At 38.0% G+C, this 20806-nt stretch overlaps 1 protein-coding gene across 5 annotated transcripts; it reads left to right on the top strand.

Annotated features, from left to right (window-relative positions):
* Positions 1-5467: 5467 nt before the first annotated feature.
* On the top strand, positions 5468-19822 carry AGXT2 (alanine--glyoxylate aminotransferase 2). 5 transcript variants are annotated; one of them, XM_030467325.1, is made up of 14 exons: positions 5468-5546; positions 6974-7059; positions 7523-7707; positions 8008-8131; positions 9816-9910; positions 11006-11099; positions 12155-12248; positions 13266-13366; positions 14435-14527; positions 15340-15472; positions 16109-16197; positions 17724-17873; positions 18219-18317; positions 19647-19822. In XM_030467325.1, the coding sequence occupies exons 1-14, from the start codon at positions 5492-5494 to the stop codon at positions 19752-19754; spliced, it is 1506 nt and encodes a 501-aa protein (XP_030323185.1). In that variant the 5' UTR covers positions 5468-5491; the 3' UTR covers positions 19755-19822. The 5 variants fall into 5 exon arrangements, with proteins under 5 accessions (XP_030323185.1, XP_030323186.1, XP_030323190.1 ...); XM_030467328.1 differs by lacking the exon at positions 5468-5546 and adding an exon at positions 6236-6642 and having other exon boundaries at positions 6984-7059; XM_030467327.1 differs by lacking the exon at positions 5468-5546 and adding an exon at positions 6236-6642.
* Positions 19823-20806: the final 984 nt, after the last annotated feature.

Raw genomic sequence — 20806 nt, 5'->3', positions numbered from 1 at the left:
GTTATAGTAAACGGAACAATTTTACTGCAGCATTTGTAGTATAATTTACAAATTCTCTAGCAATGCTAGAAGTCCTGCAAAGACACTATCAACTTATTAGTCAAAACTGGAAAGTTTTGCAAGACAGCAACTTGTGTGTGTGCAGGTATGTCAGCTGATAATACACTTTCAAACAGTGCTTTATTTACACTTCAGTTTTCTGACTGACTCTGACAGTCAGAAGGATCTGGACAGACACATTCTCATGTGGATCATGAGATCTGGATCAGACACATTCTATTTCTGTACATGGAGAGCTGTACTTAAGGCAAGCCATTGTTTTCTATTCCTAATGATGTGCTTAAAGAGATGCTGCTATAGGCCTTCTGCAATACATATGGGGAATCAGAGAGGCTATAGAATTTTATCGAGCCACAGCCTAAAGATTTTCTCTAAGCAGAGGATTTCTTAGGGCACAAAACAGGTGACTACACAGATGTTGCACAACAAACAAGGTATTGGATAAGGTGTTAACAGGATGTTGCTGTCACATCAGATACTTTGGACCAGAGGCAAACAGACACAACTCTTTGCTGATTTTATGTGTATGTCTAACTGTAGGTACCTATCTGTGTAGCTCCAGTAATCCACAAAGAGAAGAGTGAAAGAGTTTGGATGCTTTGCCATAAATTGGTACTGAAGCTGCAAAATAGCCTAGATCACATTGTGAGGTATAGGTTCTCTCCCAGGCTTGATGATGAATGTTTCATAATTCCAAATCATGGTGGCTTTCTGTAAAAAGGGAAATTCAGCCAAAGGTGCTTGTTGCTCTGAAACTTTTTGAGGGATTTGCTAAACAATACAATTTGAAAAAAAATGTTCATAAGCATATTTCATTCTTTAGGCTGAACAAACGTACAGGGTGATTATTGTTCCCTTGTATTTGATTTATATTCCAAATCAGCTTGTTACTCTCAAGTTGGGAGCAACACCTTCTGAAAGAGGCCTTTAAAATCTAAAAGGACACTCAGAAGAGAACAAAATGGTGTTCTGTAAAATCAGAATAATCTTCAGCTAAGTATGTGGGTATTCAGATTTTCAAACTTCATTCTTTCTTCTTGTAACAGGATTTCTCTTGCAGCTTTTTCAGGAGCTGCTTTTATTAGGAAATAAATGAGAATTGGCAGTAGTTGTGGACAGTCAATTGTAAAATTATGACACTCCAGCAGGAAATAACAGGCTCTTCAGATGTCCTGTGATATATAGAGGGATGAAGCATGTAGCAGTACTTAGCCTAGGAACAGGATTAGCCTTTTGGCTCTTGCACCATTAGTGAAATTTCTCACTTGGAATAATTATTTTTAAAAGTTGAATGTCAGATCTGTGCATGTGTCACTAAAACCGTGAATAACTTTTTGATAGTATAAAAGCCCTAAAAGGAAGCATAAACACTCTCAGAAGCAATTCATTTTATACAATTCATAAAATCGTTTATGTATTTCTAAATAATAGCCTTTACTTTGGACTCTGACTAATTTTGTTAATGTTTTTTCTCAGTATTGAAAAATATGACTCTAATTTTCTAATTAGACTTTTTTCTTCAACAAATAAAAATTTGATGTATGATTTTATGATTTCGGTGTAATATTCATGACTTTTAAAGAAATACCAGTTATAAAGTGGGACGTGTGCTCCTAAAACTCAGTCACAAAAAATGCAGACTTGAAGAATGGTATTGATGATACTATGTAACTACAAACATTATCTAATAAAAATGCAGTTAACTGATGTAATATAACATTTGTAAGGGGATATATGTGTTTATGGAACAAACTGTATAACCAGTATGTCACAACTGTATAACTAGTATTTATGTTAAAACAGTGATTTCTGTGGTATATCTGTTTATGTATCTATGTTAAAATGGATGAAAATAAGCAGTTGCTTTAAGTGTCATTTAAGTATCTAAAGTGTAGTAACAGCAGGTTCAAAGTGAATAATCAGAATTTGTTTGTGATCTCTAGGGTATTGTGTGTGGGGGGGTTCACTTCATGAAGCCTGTAATGTCTTTCATAACTTTCATTAACTGTAAACAATTTGAAGGTCTTGTGCAAGGAAACCAAAGTCACCTAAGCTAATTGGTAGATACAACAAACCTTCTATAAAGCCATAAAGACAAATGAAATTAAGTTTAATGAGATCAGGCATCATATTCTCAAAGAACTAATACCTCAGATTGTATTTTTTAATTCCCTTTTAAAAGGCAGATAGAAGCATTTTACTTTGTGTGCCAAGTTGTGAAAAGCTTAAGATTAAAAAAATCCTATTTGTAATTTTCAAATTATTTTTGCTAACTAAGAACTTGTCATGAAACCACCACTTGTGTTGCACTGCTAGCACTAGGATGGGCTATTTGAGATGTGTAGCAAATAGAAATATTTTTAATATGAAAAAATAACAGAGAAATTCCTATGTTGTAGGGGAAGCCATACTAACCAGCATTGCATTGAAGTATAACTCCCTTTTCTGGGCAGAATGAGCTGAGTGGTCAGAGATGCTCAGCAAAGGAACTAAGCCTTTAAACATTTTTAGCTTGCTATTTCAAGCTGAGTTCCTGAGAAGTAAATCTGTTCCTAAATGAGCAAAAATGGAGCCTATCCATGCTCTAAACCTCTGCCCCTCATGATAAATTCAGATTCCAGTTTCTCAGGGTGTGGAAAGATGGACTGAATTACATTACCTGGAACAGTCTTGTGGCCCTATCTAGAAAACCATTTGGAAACAAATAGAATTTCATATTTCCTCTCTACATCAAGCAGGAGATTAAAGATAAGTGTAATACAAAACCACGTAATACATGAGGAGAGAAAAAGAGCTTAATAATGGAAAAAGGGACACAGTTGCTGGACGTGGCAAAACGGACAAGGACAATCACTATAGGATAGTATATAGGCTGATAATTAGAGAAATCAGGTGAGGTAAGCATGCATTCTGACTGCAGCTAGGAAGAGAGGGAGTGGGGAACAGAAAATTGAAGCAAAGGAATTAAATTAAATTAATTAAATTAAAATGCTGAATTTGGCTATGGATCAGCTATTATGTATGAGCAGAAAACGCTGAATACATGAGAAGTGGTCATTCACTTTCTGTCAGGTACAGGATTTTCTTCCACATATCTGACACTGGCCACAAGCAATCAGAATACTTGAAGAGCTACCTCTCATTGGATCTGGTGTTGCATTTCCTATATTCCAAAGGAAAGGACAAATAACATGTACCACACTGGTGTTAAAAGCAACCTTCAATTTTTCAGACAGATCTACAGATGAGGTGGGCTACACTGTCTTACACATACGCCTACCATTCCTAAACATCCTTCTATTTTTTATTTATTAAAGATAATGTAATGACCCAGAAACTCCAAGAAAAAAAACAACTTTGGGGATACTAGTAAACCATCTCTTGGCACTTCTAGGCATTGTGTAGTTTGTACCTGTGTCAATGTATTTGTGTCAATTTATCTGTTAACACTTTCCTTAATCAGAAAGTCTCTCTACCTGGATTAATCTGGCAAGTTGCCAAGTCAGGCTTCAAAAAGATCTCTCACTTAAGTTCTTAAGAGAAACTACTATATCTACTAAAGGACACTGAAAAAAATACCTGAATTAGTTATGTGACCTTTTGTAGCATTAATGTGCTAAAAGTTGGGTGTATGCTCTACAACACCCAGTTGGTGTGTAGAGAAGTGATGATCTTTGGAAGACCTAACATCCTGTCCTACTTTGTGATGCTGCTTGTCTTGGTCATTGTCTTTATTTGAATTTTGTTTTGGTCAATGCTGCTTCTGGTTTTTTGTGAGGTTTTGGGGTTTTTTGTGCGGTTTTTTGTATGTGAGCTGTTGAGTACCTTCATCTCATTTTGACATCAGTAAAAAAATACTTCACTTTGGTTCCTACAAAGACTGCCATTGTTAGTTTTAGAAAGTAGCACTAAGTAAAATTTTAATAGGATGCTGAAAATGTTTGTAGAAGTCACTTGTAGAAAATGTCCCTTTAGTAGAACAGAAAATTACATATGTCTAGAAAGAGGCAGGTTTTTCTACATGTAGAAATATATTGATGTCAAATCATATTTTTCAATATGCACAATGCCATTCACTACTCTTAATTTTCAACCTTGTGTCCTTCATTCCAAAAGGAAGAGGAAAGTACTGCTCAAATACACTCAGAAAGTGTTCCTGGGCTGCTTTAGTGTTATTTTTCATTTTGGAAAATAATTTTTTTTAATCTGACTACAAACACAATTCATCAACTGAGTAACACAACCACCCCTCTCATGTGTGCATTATATTGCTCAGATACTCGGCCCTATCTGAGCTTCTGAAATTTTTATGTTGTGCTTCATATATCTTTTTAGTCATTGTGTGGCATAAAGCAACATTGAGGGTGCTGGTGTCACAAATTTTTGCCCAGAAAAAAATGTTTTCAATCACTAAATTATTATATTTGTTCAAATTTCTGACACTATGTTAGGTGCAGGTAAAGGTTTCTGGAGGCTCCTTGCCTGTAGTTGTGCCAGCAGGTCTCACAGACAAACGTAAATTAAATCCCATGTTCTGAATAATATGCAGAATAAACACTACACTTGCCAGCAGAGAAAAAGATGACCCAATATTGAAACCAAACTTACGCCATTTCTATTTCATTGCCAGCCCTGAAATACAAGTTAGGCTTTTTTTTTTTCCATTATAGGTTCAGAATTTTATGCAATCTGGAACATCCCAATTATTGCTTTGTCATTACTGTAGCAGCAGAATGACTTCAAACAATTATTCCATGAACTAGATAAAAGTGTTTTGTAAGTTTCCAAAATTTAAGGAGTCATAGAAAGTGCATTTCATATGGAGTATGCACATTGGTTGGAGAATACCAGTATCAAAATAGTTGCTCAGGAATTCTTCATTGTTTCTAAGTGTATCTGAAGGAAAATGCTTTAAAATTTATTTTTTAATTTCTTAATATTGAGGATTCTGGCTTTAGTAAAATGTTAGCTATTTCAGTTGTAAGATCAATATTGTTATGAAGTCTGTAGCTTTCTGATGGAGTTTTCAATCTTTTGTCATTGTAAAATCATCGCAATAGTGTTCACATTTCAACTTAATAAAGGTTCTTGTGCAAAATTCACAAATTCTAGCTTTCTTCATGAAATAGACCAATGCCAGTATTGAATACATAGAAACCAGAAGGAAAAGCCAGATGCCCAGCACAGGCTCCCACCATTCTGCACCTGGAAGATGTGTTTTGCCCAGCATGCACTATACAATTCAACCAGTTAACACAGGTGGCTTATACACCAGGTCACAACATTTATACGCGTGCTTCTTTATGGATCTTTCTGCTGATGAAAATTATCTTGATCACTGAAAAACGGGTTTAAAATTAACAAAAGTAAAGCTTGAGAGGGGCGGGGCGGGGGCGGGGCGGGCGCCCACCTCCCGGCGGTAGCGAACGAGATGTCTGGGAGTCTGGGTCCCCTCTCCTGGGGCTACGTCCGCCGGTTCGGCAGAGGTAAGGGACCGACACGGTAAAGACGGAGTTGGACTGTGCCGGAGCCCGGCGGAACCGCCATCCGAGCCCGGCGGAGACCGCGGGCTGCGGTGCGCGGGCCCATGAGGTTCTTTCCGCGGCTCCATGTTCGCCCCGCCGGGGTCTGCCGGAGCAGCTGTGGTGTGCGGAGCCCACAGCCCCCGCCCGAGTGGGTGGTCGAGTTAGGTGGGCTGGCGGGCAGTGAGATTAAAAAAAATGTCCCTGCCATTGGGGGTCTTGGCTGCAGCAGCAGAAACAGAGTGGGTGCCCGGGGGATGGGTGCCCGGGGGTTGACTGGGCGGGGGGGGGGGACGCTATCGGTGTAGCTGTTGATGCCAAAGGGTCCAAAGGAAAGACTTCAGGTTTCCATTTCAGTTGATAAATTCGTTAGCGCCGTGAGTGGTTGCAGAGGAAGCGGCAGTGTATGTCATTTATTCAAGAAAACTTTATTCTTCATTCGTTTGCATTTTACTGTGGTTTAGAAATAGTTTAAAACCTTTAAGAATAAATGTGTGGTTCTCAGCAGGTGCAGAAAGAGAAAGTATTTAAATGACAAATTTTTCTGATACCTGCTTGACTACGTTTCTAATTAAAAGAAAGGCAGGACAGTGAAATGGTTTGATGGTTTTGTAATGAGAAGAAAGATGTCAACAGGAGTTGTCAAGGCCCTGAGCAGCCTCAGCTGGGGTCTCTGCCTACTGCCCAGGAGCCCTGTCCCAGCTCAGCACTGAGCCTTCAGTCTGTGCCCAGGCGAGTCTGTGCCTCGCCACCAGTCCAGCCTCTGGCTCTATGTCCTGGATGGACTTTGGACTTACGCTGTAGCCTTTGTCTCCAGCACCATCTCCTGCTGCCCCTGGGCTCACTGAGTGGACCCTGGACCTGATTCCTCCACTGAATGGGGCACTCTGTGAACACTGCTTTGCCCACTTGGTTCAGGTCTGCTGGGACCAAACCCTGGACCCTGAGAGCACTGCCTGTGCTGCAATCATCCTGCACTCCTAGCTCATACCCTTAAGGAATGTTCATGCTCCTGCTGTTTCAGATAAGAATTTGTATTAGAATTTTTTTTTTTCCTTTGGTAAGTTGTGGGGTTTTTTTGTTTGGTTGGGGTTTTGTTATTGTTGTTGTTGGTTTTTGTGGGGTTTTTTTGTTCTAGAAAATGAAAGTCCATGTGGAACTGGAAGCTGAGCAATTACAAATATAGCATTTTGAGGGGGGCATTAGTGACATATATTTTGCCTTTACAAAGATGTTAGCTGGTTTGTTCACACAAGAAAATCTCTCAGACAAAAAAAAGACCAGACCTTTACTTTGACCATACCTTGTTTGTTCTGTACGTAAGCTTACTGACCAGCTTTTCCAGATGTGCAGTTTGAGATGTGTGTGATAGTTCTCTTACTATTTTGTAGTTGTCTTTAGGCAGCAGCAATGGAAAAGCACTGTCTCTACACACCCAAAAATGCCTCCTTGTGATTTTGTACCCGAAAAATACAAAGTAAGTCATACATACTACACTGAATTTAAGTGATACTGCATTACTAGATTTGAGTGATAGGCTCATCTGCTATAAATAGTGAATTAAATATTAATACAACATTCGATTGTTCGGGATAAAACTTTTGTTACATTTGATTGTTTGGTAAAAAACACCTCAAAACTGTTTTAGCTAAGATTTAAACTGTAGATGTACCCATGTAACAGTACAACAGTGTAAGTCTTATGGCCAAATTGTTGATTTGGAAAAAAATTAAGTAAGAAGTAGGTGCAGAACAGCAGTCTTATTTCAAAAACTGAGTTTCAGCAGTGTGTAGAACCCAACATGTGCCAGAATTTATTAAAATCTCAGTGATATGAACAGCCACTGTAGACAGCTGTGTAGTCTATGCAATCTATTACAGTTTCATTGACCTGCATCCTTAGAAAGCATAAGTGGGTACTTACATTTTTATTCCACTCAGTCCTATCCATATGAACATATTCAGAAGATTCGTGAACAAAATATTTCACCTTCTCTCCGAATGTACTACAAGAAACCATTGTTACTGCATCAAGGACATATGCAGTGGCTGTTTGATTATGAAGGACGAAGGTACCTTGATCTCTTTGCTGGAATTGTCACTATCAGTGTTGGTCACTGTCACCCGTAAGTATGTTATTTGATTTATGTTGTAAAATACAGGAGGAGATACCAGTGTTGGTTTTGCTTTTCATTAATCTTTGAGCCTAAAACTAGAATATTATTTACTCAGTTGTCATGTATCACTTATGTTAAGATCCATTTCCATTACATTTTGAAGAAATCATTAACTTTGCCTACTTGTTCAGCCATCTGGCAAATGGCACAGTGCCTGCTTTTTCAGAAATATTTACAGGTAGTTGTGGGCACATATGTGTGCACGTGTGTTGACTTTAATCTCTTTATCTCTTCTTGTGCTACATGCAGAAAGGTAACTGTGGCTACCCAGAAACAGCTTGCTCGCCTGTGGCATACCACTAATATCTACATGCACCCATCAATCCACGAATATGCTGAAAAATTAGCTTCTCTTTTTCCAGATCCACTTAAGGTATTTTGCTTCTGGCAGGAGTGGGGTATGGTGAAGGGAGTGTTTATTTTTAAGAAATATTTATTTAAAAAGTAGTTAAATAAATGAGACCCACAGTATCTGTGGAGAGAAAGCCTTTATGGGGACCACAGCCTATCAGATAAAGAAAGCATGATGGCACAGATGCAGAAAAATGTAATATCCTGAGCTTCTGTTCTGTTTCATAGTCTCAGAATTATTCTGGTTGGAAAAGCCCTTCAAGATCATCAAGTCCAGCCATAACCTAATTCTACCGATCATTAATCTAATTCTGCCAAGTCCAGTGCTTGAACAATGTTCCTAAGCACCATGTCTACATGTCTTTTAAAGACCTCCAAGGGTGGTGATTCAGCCTACTCCCTGGGCAGGCTGTTCTGCTGAAGTTTCTTTTAATATCTAATCTAAACTTCCCCTGGCACAGCTTGAGTCCATTTCCTCTTGTCCTGTTGCTTGTTACTGGGGAGAAGAGACTTACTCCCACCTGGCTCCAACCTCATTTTAGGTAGCTGTAGAGAGCAAGAAATTCTTGCCCCAACCTACTTTTCTCCAGACTGAGTTACCCCAGTTCCCACAGCAGTTCCTTGTAAGACTTTTTCTCCAGACCCTCCACCAGCTTCCTTCCTTGCCCTTCTCTGGACTCTCTCCAGAATGTCAATGTCTGTCTTGTAGAGAGGGGCACCAAACTGAACACAGGATTTGAGGTGTGACCTTACCAGTGCCAGGTACAGGGAGTCCATCACTGCCCTAATCCTTCTGGCCACACTATTTCTGGTACAAATTTGTTTTCTCCCTCCATTTGTCACTGTGAAGACACATTGCCAGCTTGAAAATTACTGAAGTAGTTAAGAAGTTGTTAACTGTTCTTATATGTTGCCAGCCTTAATTTGCTTGATCTCAGGAAAATTCACAGTGAAAAGTATTTGACATTACTTTGTGTAATAATCTTTATTGGCATTTAAATAAATAAGCCATATAAATATCACATTTTGTATTCTCAGAAGCAGTAAGAAAATACTGGTTTTGTTTCAGATGAAGTAAACTGAAACTAGGCGAGCAGAAGAGTGTGATGCTATCATAATCTTATAAATTAAGAGTAAAAAAAAAAAAGACATAAAAGCATCTGCATAGTTTAAGTAGTGGAGAATCTCAATCAGTTCTGAACATCAGCTTCAAAAATGGCAGCACTAGAATTTGAGCTGTTTTTAAATCTCTGAACAAGTATTCAGGATATGTCCTGAATCCTTATTTGCTCCTAAAAAGCAAGCTCTGCGTAGCTCTTCTGTTCCATGGTTGTGTCTGCATTTGTTACTGCCACTAACACACCTAACGAGGACACCCTGTAGTGCTTTTTACCTGTGAGAAGGTTATTTCTGTTCAGTCTGTCATGCTCAGTCTGACCCAGATACTTTTTTCTTTAAATCCTCATTGCATCTTGGGAAAAGAGGAAGATTCCAGCTCTTGAAGATTTTTCTCTACTCATGCTGAGCAGATCAGCTTGTTGTTGGTTCTTGACTGTAGGCTACGGACAACACTTAAGTTTATGACAGAGAAGTCAGCTTGTTGTAGTGGTAGTTAATAGCTTATGATCTTACTGAGTGACATGGCCTGATGTTGAATGAGAAGGTTGTGGTTGTGCACTGTACTGATCCTCTGCTTTCTCCCGTAGGTGGTCTTTTTAACCAACAGTGGGTCAGAAGCCAACGATCTGGCTATGTTCATGGCAAGGCTGCATACTCATAATTTTGACATCATCTCTTTCAGGTAATGGTGATGGACCTTTACAAAGCTCATTCGTGTGTGTGATCAGTCTCTATATGCCTAAGCCAAGAAATGGTAGTGAACTCATAACCTCAGATCTGTTGAGGAGAATGCTATGAAATTATTTTATTTGACAAAAAGGAGTAAATGGACTTGAAGATTTGATACAGTGTATTAGGACTGCTTGGCATACTAAGCACAATCTGCAGGTTTTGCTTTTGTTACTTAAAAAAGGGTCTGGTCTCTGTTCAGGGGTCTACTTCTCTGTGCGTTTTGCTGGATTTTCATTTAGGGCACAGCAAGCATCAGCAATTGCTGCTTTCTTCATACATTCCACCCCTGCAGTGCCCCTCTTTATGGAGCTATTAAGATACCTCTGGAATAGCAGTGCAGAGGACCACAGCACAGAACTGCTCTGGCTGAAAGTTAACTCTTTTATTTGTTTTTGATACCTTATTTTTCTGACATCTCTGAACCATAGTTGACTGTACAGGTACACCAACAGCTCTCCTGGCTCAGCGACAGAGGTACTGCAGGTGTCATTCCTATGTAAACACCAGTATAAGCAAGTACTGTCTTTACTGTGCGTCCCAGGTGGCCTCAAATATTAGAATAAAAAGTCTGACTTTGAAGAGCTGTATTTTTATGTTAATTCTGTTCAGAAGAACACTGGGTATGCACCCTGCTTATATATTCTCATCAATGAACTTTTTTTGTGTGTTTATAAAACTGGCAGCATCTGTTGGGGAGAGTGGCAGATCTCAAGATTTGAAGAAGAGATGTTTGCTCTGAAGGCTTCAGATGATAGAATGGAACTTTGTGAGGCACTGCCTGAATTGCTGTTGGTTCCAGCTACTTCTCTTCTTGTTGCAAATATTACCTGACAATTTTAACATTTGAAATTTCAAGAAATCAATGAGCAATTGTGGATCTTCCAAAACCAGAGCAAAAAATGGCAGTAGGAATCTTACAGTTTTGAGTATAACAGTGCACATTTCCACCAGTAATTTGTAGCTCAGAAGCATATGCTGTCAAAACTAATGTTGCTACAGTCTCTTAGAAATGAATGATGTTGATGTGCTTTGTGTGTTTGCACAGAGGATCTTACCATGGATGCAGCCCGTACACGCTGGGATTAACATCTATTGGTCCTTATAAGCATGGTGTTGCCAATGGCTTTGGCTGTTCAACAGTGAGGTTTTTTTTGTATTTTTTAAAATAATCTGATAGCTAAGAGTTTATTTGCACATTTCAGCAATTAGTGTGTTTTCTATCTTCGGAGAGCTTTGTGGTCACTTACTGTACAAACAGCAGTGGAGCTGTTCCATCTGTGAAAGCACTGTAAGAGCCAGAGTCCCCTGCCCCTCCCTGTGTCATTAATTGTGCTTATGTGGAGTTGGGACAGCCTTAACATGAGTGGTTATGATTTACAGTGCTTTAGACATGGTTGCTGCTTGCATGGAAATCTGTGCAAGGTCTAAAATAACAGTGCTCAGATCTTTTCTCAGGCTTGTTTTGGCAAAGCTGCTTTCACATTGTCTCAAATACATCCTTGAAATGATAAAACAACTTGTGATATCCCTCAGCAAGAAGGAGACATATGTGTTAAGGATGTCCCTTGGAGCTAAAGGGTTAAATGGCAATAGGTTGAATAGGCACTTCTGCCACTGAGCAGAAGGGAATGACTGCCTACTAGAAGTTGTCATTGGCTGCTCTGATCTGCACTGGCAGCTCAGCCACATCACTGGCTGTAGGGAGGCTCCATTGTAGCAGTCTCACAGCTTGGCTCAGTATTTACTGCCTGCAGTCACACAGTGTTTTGTCAGCAGTCAGAATGAGAAGGATGGAATTTCCAATTTTCCCTTCTTGTATTTTGTAGGTTTTTGTCATACTTTGGATTATTGAAATAGTGCCTACCACTCTGATGTTGCTATTGCTCTTAGATAAGAGCAATATCTCTTACTGCAGACTAGCTTAATTACCATTTCCTTTGTTAGGTTCTTTGAGTAACTGTTGCTGGAATAGTCTAAACTTGTTTTTTCAAAAACATCTGACTTTCTATTACCTTTTCTGGAGAGGGAAGTTTGGTAATATTGTTGTTTTGCTGCAGATGTTTTTCGGACAAATTTCTTGAACTAGGTATGCCCTTCACCTCTTAACAGACTTTTTATAGTATTTGTCATTAGTTATCCCTTTCTCTTAGAAAGGTGTCATCAAATCTGTAGCTGTTTCTCTTATGCTTGACAGACAATGTTACCAGATGTTTTTCGTGGTCCATGGGGAGGCAGGCATTGTAGAGATTCTCCAGTGCAGACTCTTCGAAAATGCAGCTGTTCAAAAGGTTGGTCAATGATGAAAAGTATTTGGCTTTTAGTTTAGAGAATACTAAAGGACTATAGAAATAGATTATATTTGTCTCCTCAAGAAAGGTAGATCTCTGGTTAGGATTTGCAAGGGCAACCAAAGATAATACTGCAGAGAACCTCATGCATTCCTCACTGAGAAAAATTTTGGGCAGGTGACATCTCCTTATCTCAAATTCCTTCTTAAAATCCCAGCCTTTGTTTCCAGCATCTGTTGCAGTCAACACTGGAAGCTGTGGAACTCCATTTAGCACATCTCGAAGAACAGAAATGTTGACTGATGTTTTGTGGTGTTTCTGAAGTTCTGGTGCATCTCCAGCTTTCATTTAGGAGTAATATAAATAGTAAGGGCAACCTGAAGTCAGTGATAGACAGTCATACACGAGGCAAAACATTCTGTATGCAGCACAGTGTGAAAGCTGCACTACTGTTCTGCTGTTTGCAGTATTGTTTTTTCACTTCTTCCGGGCCTGCTTTAGTGTTTTAATTCATGTATATAAATAACAGAATATTTTGCTTTTAGTTTTGTCCTTTCTGGTGAATGGGAGCATTAGCTCTACTAATTGCTCTGTTCTTTATTTCTGTACAGACTGATATGCGGCTCGGTTCTCCAGAATCCTCATATCTGTTCTACCTAATGTTTCCTTATGTCTTATGATGATGTTAATTAACCCTTGTGTATTCCTTCTGCTGATACAGGTGATTCACAAGCACTTTCTCTAGCCTACATCTTACTGACCTGTATAATGTGTAACATCTTATTGCCTGTCTTTGCTGTTCTGGAACTGTCATTCCAGTAGGAATGATAATAGTAGAAATGGTTTACAAGACAATCAGGGACTTTCTTCTTTAATGTACAAGCTTTTTTTGTGTGTGGGAGGGGCAATACTTACCATGTAGCCAGATAATACTTGTTGTTAGATGTGTAATTTCATGCTTGGAAGTGAGTTTTCTTTGATTTTTAAATAAAATCCAACTATTACCCCTGCTAACAGGTGTATGTCATGCAAACAACCAGTACATTGAACAGTTCAAAGATACTCTCAATACCTCGGTGCCGAAGACAATAGCTGGATTTATTGCTGAACCAATTCAAGTAGGTAGTTTGCCATTTCTCAACTGTAATGGCACAAACAGTGTGAAACACTCAGATGTGTTACTCTGAGCTATATCCTAAACATAGATTTCTGCTGACTTTTGTTAATTTTAATGTCTTAAACACTTTAAGTATTCAAAAGAATAGATGCACTGTCCTAAATTAATTTCAGCTTTTGTCATTGGTTTCAGTGAAGCTAGAATTTTTCTTCTGAAATTAAATGAAACAGCATTATGCTTAAACACTTGTAGTTCAATACTGAGCATGGAGCATACTATTGTTTAGCTTCTATCACCTTATTCCAAATTTCATACTGCTTTTCTGTTTCTGTAAACTTTAACTCAGTCTCCTTTCCACCTTTTCCCAGCCACATAGTGCATTGTATTTTTAGTAGCTGTCCAGAAAGTGGCAGCCACAGAATTCATTATCTTGGTGATCAGTTTCAGAAGTGAAATCCGTGTGGTTCTTAAATAGCAAGAATGGAGAGTGTATCTTGGGAACACTAAAGAGAAGGGAAAACCTGAGAATTGTTACCACATAGAAAATTGGATCTGTTTTCTGGTTTTGCTGTCTTCTAAGCCTTTATGTATGCTAGTCTTAAGAAGTCATTGCAGACCAGGTACAGAATGGAGTTTCTGATTCAAATGAAAACTGACCAGGTGAAAAGAAATTGAGTAAACAGTGTTACAACAAATTAACCAAGAAGGAGACATGAATTCTCTGCTTAACTTTATAATCAAATGCAGTTTTTTAGTGTGTAGGCTTTCAAACTCCTTGCTTGGCAGTTTTGTCTTTAATTGATTCTGTCTTACAGTGATCCGTTCTGCAGTAAGGCCTCAAACACTTGTGCCAGCACAGCCAGCAGGACAGCAGACTTCCCTCTGGAATGGGAACAACTGACCTGAGCAGGAACTTTTGGAAGCAGTTTCACTGCTGAGTCCAGAAACTAATACAACAGTCTTGCTATTACCTCAGGGCTGCTGGTATTTTTTTCTTATTGTAGGATAGTCACAGGAATGGTTGTTTCCTTGTGTGTTCCTAAAGATACTGTCCATTTTGTCTTGGCAGGGTGTTAATGGAGCTGTTCAGTATCCAAGAAGTTTCTTAAAGGAAGCTTACCAGCTAGTACAGGAGAGAGGGGGCGTTTGTATTTCAGATGAAGTGAGTTTTTTTGACATAACAGCTGTAGAGTTTGGAATGCTCATGAAAGTGAACACAGAATGGAAACATGGAAATAATCTAACTGAAATTCTATACATTTTATAGCTTAAGGTTAACCCAGTTGCATCTCTCCAACCATAGGTGCCTCTCGGTTTTTACTGCCTTTACTCTAATGTGTGGCGTTCTGATTTTATAGATAATGTTAGTAGCAGACTTCAATCCCTACCTTTTGGGAGCAGTAAACTTACAAAAATACGCAGTTAATTAATGCCAGCTGTGATGTGAGGTATGTCACAGTATGTTGACTTTATGAGTGCTGCTGGCATGCATAAGCTCTAGAAGTGAGGTGATTGCTGTACTTCTGCAAATACATTTTATAAATAGAATTCGAATAGCTAGAGCTATTTTGAATAGTAGCAAATGCTTCAAAGTGCTGGTAATAAGTACCTCACTCATTGAGTATGTCACACAGTAGTAGAAATCAGTAATAATAGGGCTACAATTTTCAACTGTAATAAGTGATTGCATATTCTCTCCATTTTGAAATGGAAGATTCAACTTATTTGTGCATCCCACTATGCTTAAGACATTGTGACATTACTTTTTCATATGCAAATGAAAAACCCACTTACAATTAATAATACTTTAGGCAAAGCTATCTGAATAATGATCCTATTGTAAGTTGACTCCAGATGTATGTAGAGTTTAATGCAAACCTGTAAAATCAGAAAGACAAGGGAAAAAAAAAAAAGCTATTGTAAAATTTGAGAAAGTGATGGGGATTTCAATTCTGCGGATTTTTTTCCTGAAAGGTGCAGACAGGATTTGGACGGACAGGCAGCCATTTCTGGGGATTTCAAACACATGATGTAGTCCCTGACATTGTTACTTTGGCAAAAGGAATCGGTAATGGCTTTCCAATGGCAGCTGTTGTTACAACAAAAGGTATGTGTGGTCTCTTCTGCTAAGGATTAAAATAGAGCAATTACAAAATATACTATGCAACAATTACATACTGGAGAGATGTGTTTTCAAATATCTGAGCTTTATTAATAATTTTTGTCTCCATCTTTTGATAAGTTAATTAGATTAACATTACTCGCTTGTTTTACCAAGTGCTGTTATGAGGTTAGTTGTATAACTGAAGCAGGGGTGACTTTGTGAGTTGTTGGTAGAGATGGTAATGGACCCCAGACATCCTCACTGAATTCACCATTTTACACACCAACCTAGTATGAGAAAGTAAGGCAGCATGTTAGCTAGCTACTTGTTTGCAGACAAATGGCAGGATGAATCCAGTGAAGAGAATTGGTAGATGTCAATTTAAGAAGACAATTGTACATATGCTATAATGGGACTTTTTTTAACATGTCTTTTTATAGCATCTGCTAGACACTACAGTTTTGGGAAACAGTCATATTTTGCACAGGCTACTTGCAGGGAAAAAAGGTATCTTCCTATAGCATTGTCTCTAGTGGAATGAGTCTTGAAATAAATAAATAATAATAAGTTAATACTGTTACCAAACGTAAGGCATAAGCATAAACATAAGAGTAATCACTGTTGTTCTTTTCCTTTTAGAGATTGCAAATTCCTTGGCTCAAAACCTTCACTTTAATACATTTGGAGGAAGCCCTTTGGCATGCGTAGTTGGAGCTGCAGTTCTTGATGTAGGGAGAACTTTATATAAATTCGTATATTTCACACTCTGTCTTGTAGTGAAAGATGAAAAATGTTTACATTTATTCTTACTATAAAATTATATGTGGGCCATTTTTTACATAAAAGTATAAAATACATAAACACAGGCTTGTATCATTTGTACATGGGGAATGTGCTCTATGTGTAAGAAAAAAGTAATTCCTGGTTAGTTCCATCACAAAATATAAACCACTGTAGCAAGAATAAGAGTCCTCTAATTATGTTTTCAGAATCATCTATCTTTGTCTCCCTTATATTATTTACTTTTTATGTAAAAATGTAGGAAAGCACTTTCTCAGAACTTTAGCTAGCTTCTTCGTAGGATGCAGATCCTCAGCTAAACTAGATTTATTCTCTGGCACACATACTTGGCAAAACTGTTTTAAGCCCATAGCTTTTACCTTATGTTTAAAAAGCCTTAGTGACCAGCTGGTTAAAAATATTTAAGGATTCATTTGGAAAAAACAAAAACAAAATCCTCATAATAAAGACAACAGAAGAATTTGCAACATTTTTCACTGATTATCAAGCAGAAAATCAGTCAGTGAGCAATGGGTCACTATTTAATTTGTTTTGATCTTGTACAGACTAGTTTTCCTTTAATCTCACTTCATCATGGTAGACATTGTTTCTACTTAACTTTCCTGAGTGTTTTGGTTTTTTCCAGCTATTTTATAAACTGACTGATCATGTAAATAAAAACATTTGGAAAAAACACTCTACAAAGTCTATACCCATGTTTTGGGTTTCTTTTGCTCTGAAACAACTTGAAGCCTGGATCTTAAATAAGTCCAAGGATGTTGTCAGAGTCAGAAAGACTAAAATGGGATTGAAATAAAAGGAAGAAAAAAAAACAACCCAGCCACTTTAAGTTCTGTAATTGCTTTTTTCTTTGTTGTTTTTTATCATGTAAATGTTCTTAATGAAAATGTTAACGTCACAAAGCAGTTTGTGCATGTCAGTGCTGATAGCTGGCTGCATGTCAGAACTTTGATTTAGGAGAGCAAAGAATGAAAAAAAATATTGTGATTAAAAAGGATTGTATTGATGAATGTAATTAAAACACTGATGTTTTTTCTTAAAAAGCTGTCTAGTACACATAGATAAGCCTTGTAAAATTATATTCTTCTGATGATACTGGAAAAATAATAATAAATATTTCTGGTAAAGTTTTGAAAATAATCCTGCTAGTGAGGTATTTTTCAATTGTGACTACATGTGAACATGAATGGCATATGTTTATATAAAAATAACTTGTTGTTTACTTACAACAAGTAAAATGTTAAAAATCCCACAACATCAAAAATTGTTCCATTGTATTCTGAAGGTTTTAGAGGATTGCAAGAGACAAATAATCAGAAGGATTTTAGTAGTGATGGAACATAGTCTGCAAGCAAGTGGGATACATGTAGCATGTCATCAAGCTAAATGGGGACTAATCAACCATATTGAAAGCTTTTCCTGCAAAACTGTTATTGTATATAATTTTAACCAGGCTATTGAAGAAGATGGTCTACAAAAGAACAGTAGGGATGTGGGAACATACATGTTACTGGAGCTGGCTAAACTACGGGATAAATTTGAGATTGTTGGAGATGTCCGTGGGAAGGGACTTATGATTGGAGTAGAAATGGTGACAGATAAGGTTAGTGATTTACTTTATTCCTCAGTCTACAGTGCTATTAAACCTTTGGTCATATGTTATTTCATGTAAAATAATAGGAAGAATTTCACAGTTAGTGAAATGAGAAAACATTCCTCTGGCTAATAATGATCCAGAACATTCCAGGATTTTGAATGTTTCACAAGCTCTGAGTAAACAGTGACTTGTGTACCTTGATTACATAAACTCATTTCAGAAAGCAGATAGATTATGCAGCTAATATGTTCAGCCAGGGAAGATGGTGGGATTAATTGGAGAGACTGAAACATGTTTTCCATAAAACTAATTTAGGATATCTAAGTGAAGCTTAATGTTCATTTCCCTTAGCACAGTCGCCACCCTCTTCCAGCTGAAGAAATCAATCAGATCTGGGAGGACTGCAAAGACATGGGAGTTCTTTTAGGTAGAGGAGGGCTCTACAATCAGGTACTGAACCTCTGATTATTTTCTGGCCTTGTGAACTACATCCTGTTTTTCTCAAGCTAGCTTAACTTTATTTTATTGAATAAACTAGAAAATGCATACTCTTAGGAACTAGCTCTATTTAATTTTACATAATTTGCAAATTGGGCAGGAGCTATTTGTTTCTGTTCAAGTATGCTGAACTCGCTTGCAAGCTTATGTCTTTTCTATAGTGTGACAACCTCCCCTAGAATAGCAATATACTATTAATTAGAGAAATCAATAATCACAATACACAGCAATAATCAGCTGTGTTGAGTCTTTGCTACTGTTTAAATATCACCTGGACTACTGGTACAGAACAAGTTTTGCTAGTTCTTCCAGTCTGGAGAGCTGGTAACATTATACCTGTATGGTAATAATAAAAACATAATAAAAGATTGAATGGCTAAAATAAATATGATGCTGTATCTGTCACCTCACTGGTTCTTCCACAAGTCACAATCCAAAACAGAGGTGACAGGCTGCAGCTCAGAATGAGTAAAATCTGATCCTGTCTCATGAGAACTCTTTTTATCTGTGAGTTTATCTATTTAGCTTCACTTGTAACTTGAGTGGGAAAGATTGTTATTCCACTCTTGCTGCATAAAGTCGTGTGATCTGACGACAGAAAAATTTAAACAAAGTTTGAACTTTTTATGGAACTTAAATACTCTTGGAAACATCATAATATAGATCAAACATTTGGATTTAGGAATCTACATTCTTGACAAGTTACCATCCTGATAAACATGCATTCATGTTTAGGGTGTTATTCACCCTAACTGGAAATGGAGGTTTAGTGATTCTTTCATAATGTATTCTCCTAGAAATCTTTAAAAGAGCTTGTAACAGCAAATCAGCTGACACTACACAAATCCTGACATTCTCAATAGGTGCCACTTTCCTCCTTGGCAAAGCTGCCAGGCACTAGAAGGCAGCTGTGGCTATGGAGTTTCTTAGCAACTCAGCTAAGGTTTGACACCAGCCCTGCCTGGAGTCACAGCACTGCAAGCATGACCTACCCTCACCAGGTCTCTGTCAGAGGCAGCTGCTTTATCTCAAGAGTGGAGTGGGTAGTTGGATGCAGGCAAGTCAAAATCTTCACTTCAGAGTCCATCGATCAGAAGCTTCAGACCCCACTTTGCTATTTGGCTATATATTATTTTTGATGATAATTTCATTTTTATAATATTTTAGATTTTTTAGGGGGGGGGTGCAGAAGGTGAGTGCTGAACTAGATGGGCTATGAGATTGTATTCTTTCTGTAATATTTTACAGATTTCTGTTTGCTTTTTTTTCCTCTCTTCTCAGACATTTAGAATTAAACCTCCTATGTGCATAACTAAGAAGGATGTTGACTTTGCTGTGGAAGTATTTCATACTGCATTACAGAGACACATGGAAAGAGCTGCAAAATAGACAAGTTTCCCTATGTGAGGTGCATGCAGAGGCCCTGATGCCATCAGGCTGCACTAATCTACACTGGATAAGCAAATCAGTCTGAGAAAAAATACTTGTTCAGTAAGAGCAGTCTGACAGACCTAGTGTTTAATAAAGAATATTTTCTGAGATGTAAACATACTGTTCTGTTCTACAGTGGTTTGGCTGTACCTCTACCCTGGCATTAGCATAAAAATATTTCCCTGATTGGATTAACTTGGTATTGGATGAAGAGGCAGACACATATGACAGTCATAACAAAAATGTTAATTTGCTGTCACTCTTTCTTAAAATTACCAAAGTTGCTTAGGGGAAGTACATAGTGTTTGGACTTTTAATAGCATCCATATTCCCTGTGGGGGTGGTACCCATCCTGTCATGGATTCCCTTCTTTTGCATGGGCCCTCAGCCTTTGTACCACAGCCTTTATCGCTAGTTCATAAATAATTCTTCACAGAAGTATCACAAGTTCCCCAATAGCTGAGTGCTGGCATGCAGTAGACCTGGTGCAGAGCTGGCTGGGACCAGTCCTGTCCCACCCCTGCTGCCAAAACCTTGCTGTTTATACCCAATATGTACAGGCAGTTGTGCAACACACAAATGAAGTATTTGGTTTTAGTTAAATATTTTTTTTTTAAATCAGTTAAAAAGTACTATGAGATTGCATTTACATAATCCCTGGCTAGGAACTGCCCTGAGCAGAATGTAACTGGAGGTTTCAAACAGAGTTAAAACTACCCTTACTACAAGCATATGCTGTAACTAGAGCATAATTAAAAAATCCTGTGTGCACACAGAAAAGTTTCTAATGACAGTAATTATTTTTATTATAGGGCTCTAATCCAGTCATCATCCTCTCTAAAACATTCTTTTCTTTTCCACCTGCTCCTTGTGGGATAGCGCAGCACAGCCTTCAGTCATTTAGCAAAGATGCAAACTCTGGATGGTGAAATAAGATGCCATGTTTCTTTCTTACATAGTATTTTTTAAAATGCTTAAGTTCAATATCTCCTTCAGTTTCCACCTCACCC

The sequence above is a fragment of the Calypte anna genome, chromosome Z (assembly GCF_003957555.1).
Source record: "Calypte anna isolate BGI_N300 chromosome Z, bCalAnn1_v1.p, whole genome shotgun sequence".
Taxonomy (NCBI): Eukaryota; Metazoa; Chordata; class Aves; order Apodiformes; family Trochilidae; genus Calypte; species Calypte anna.
The sequence above is the reverse complement of the archived record's forward strand: the minus strand, read 5'-3'. Positions and strand labels throughout refer to the sequence as shown.

Coding starts and splice junctions, on each gene's coding strand:
- AGXT2 (XM_030467325.1), top strand. CDS start 5,492: ATGTCTGGGAGTCTGGGTCCCCTCTCCTGGGGCTACGTCCGCCGGTTC. Junction 11,100..12,154: donor ATGGCTTTGGCTGTTCAACA/GTGAGGTTTTTT, acceptor TATGCTTGACAG/ACAATGTTACCAGATGTTTT. Junction 14,528..15,339: donor GCGTTTGTATTTCAGATGAA/GTGAGTTTTTTT, acceptor TTTTCCTGAAAG/GTGCAGACAGGATTTGGACG.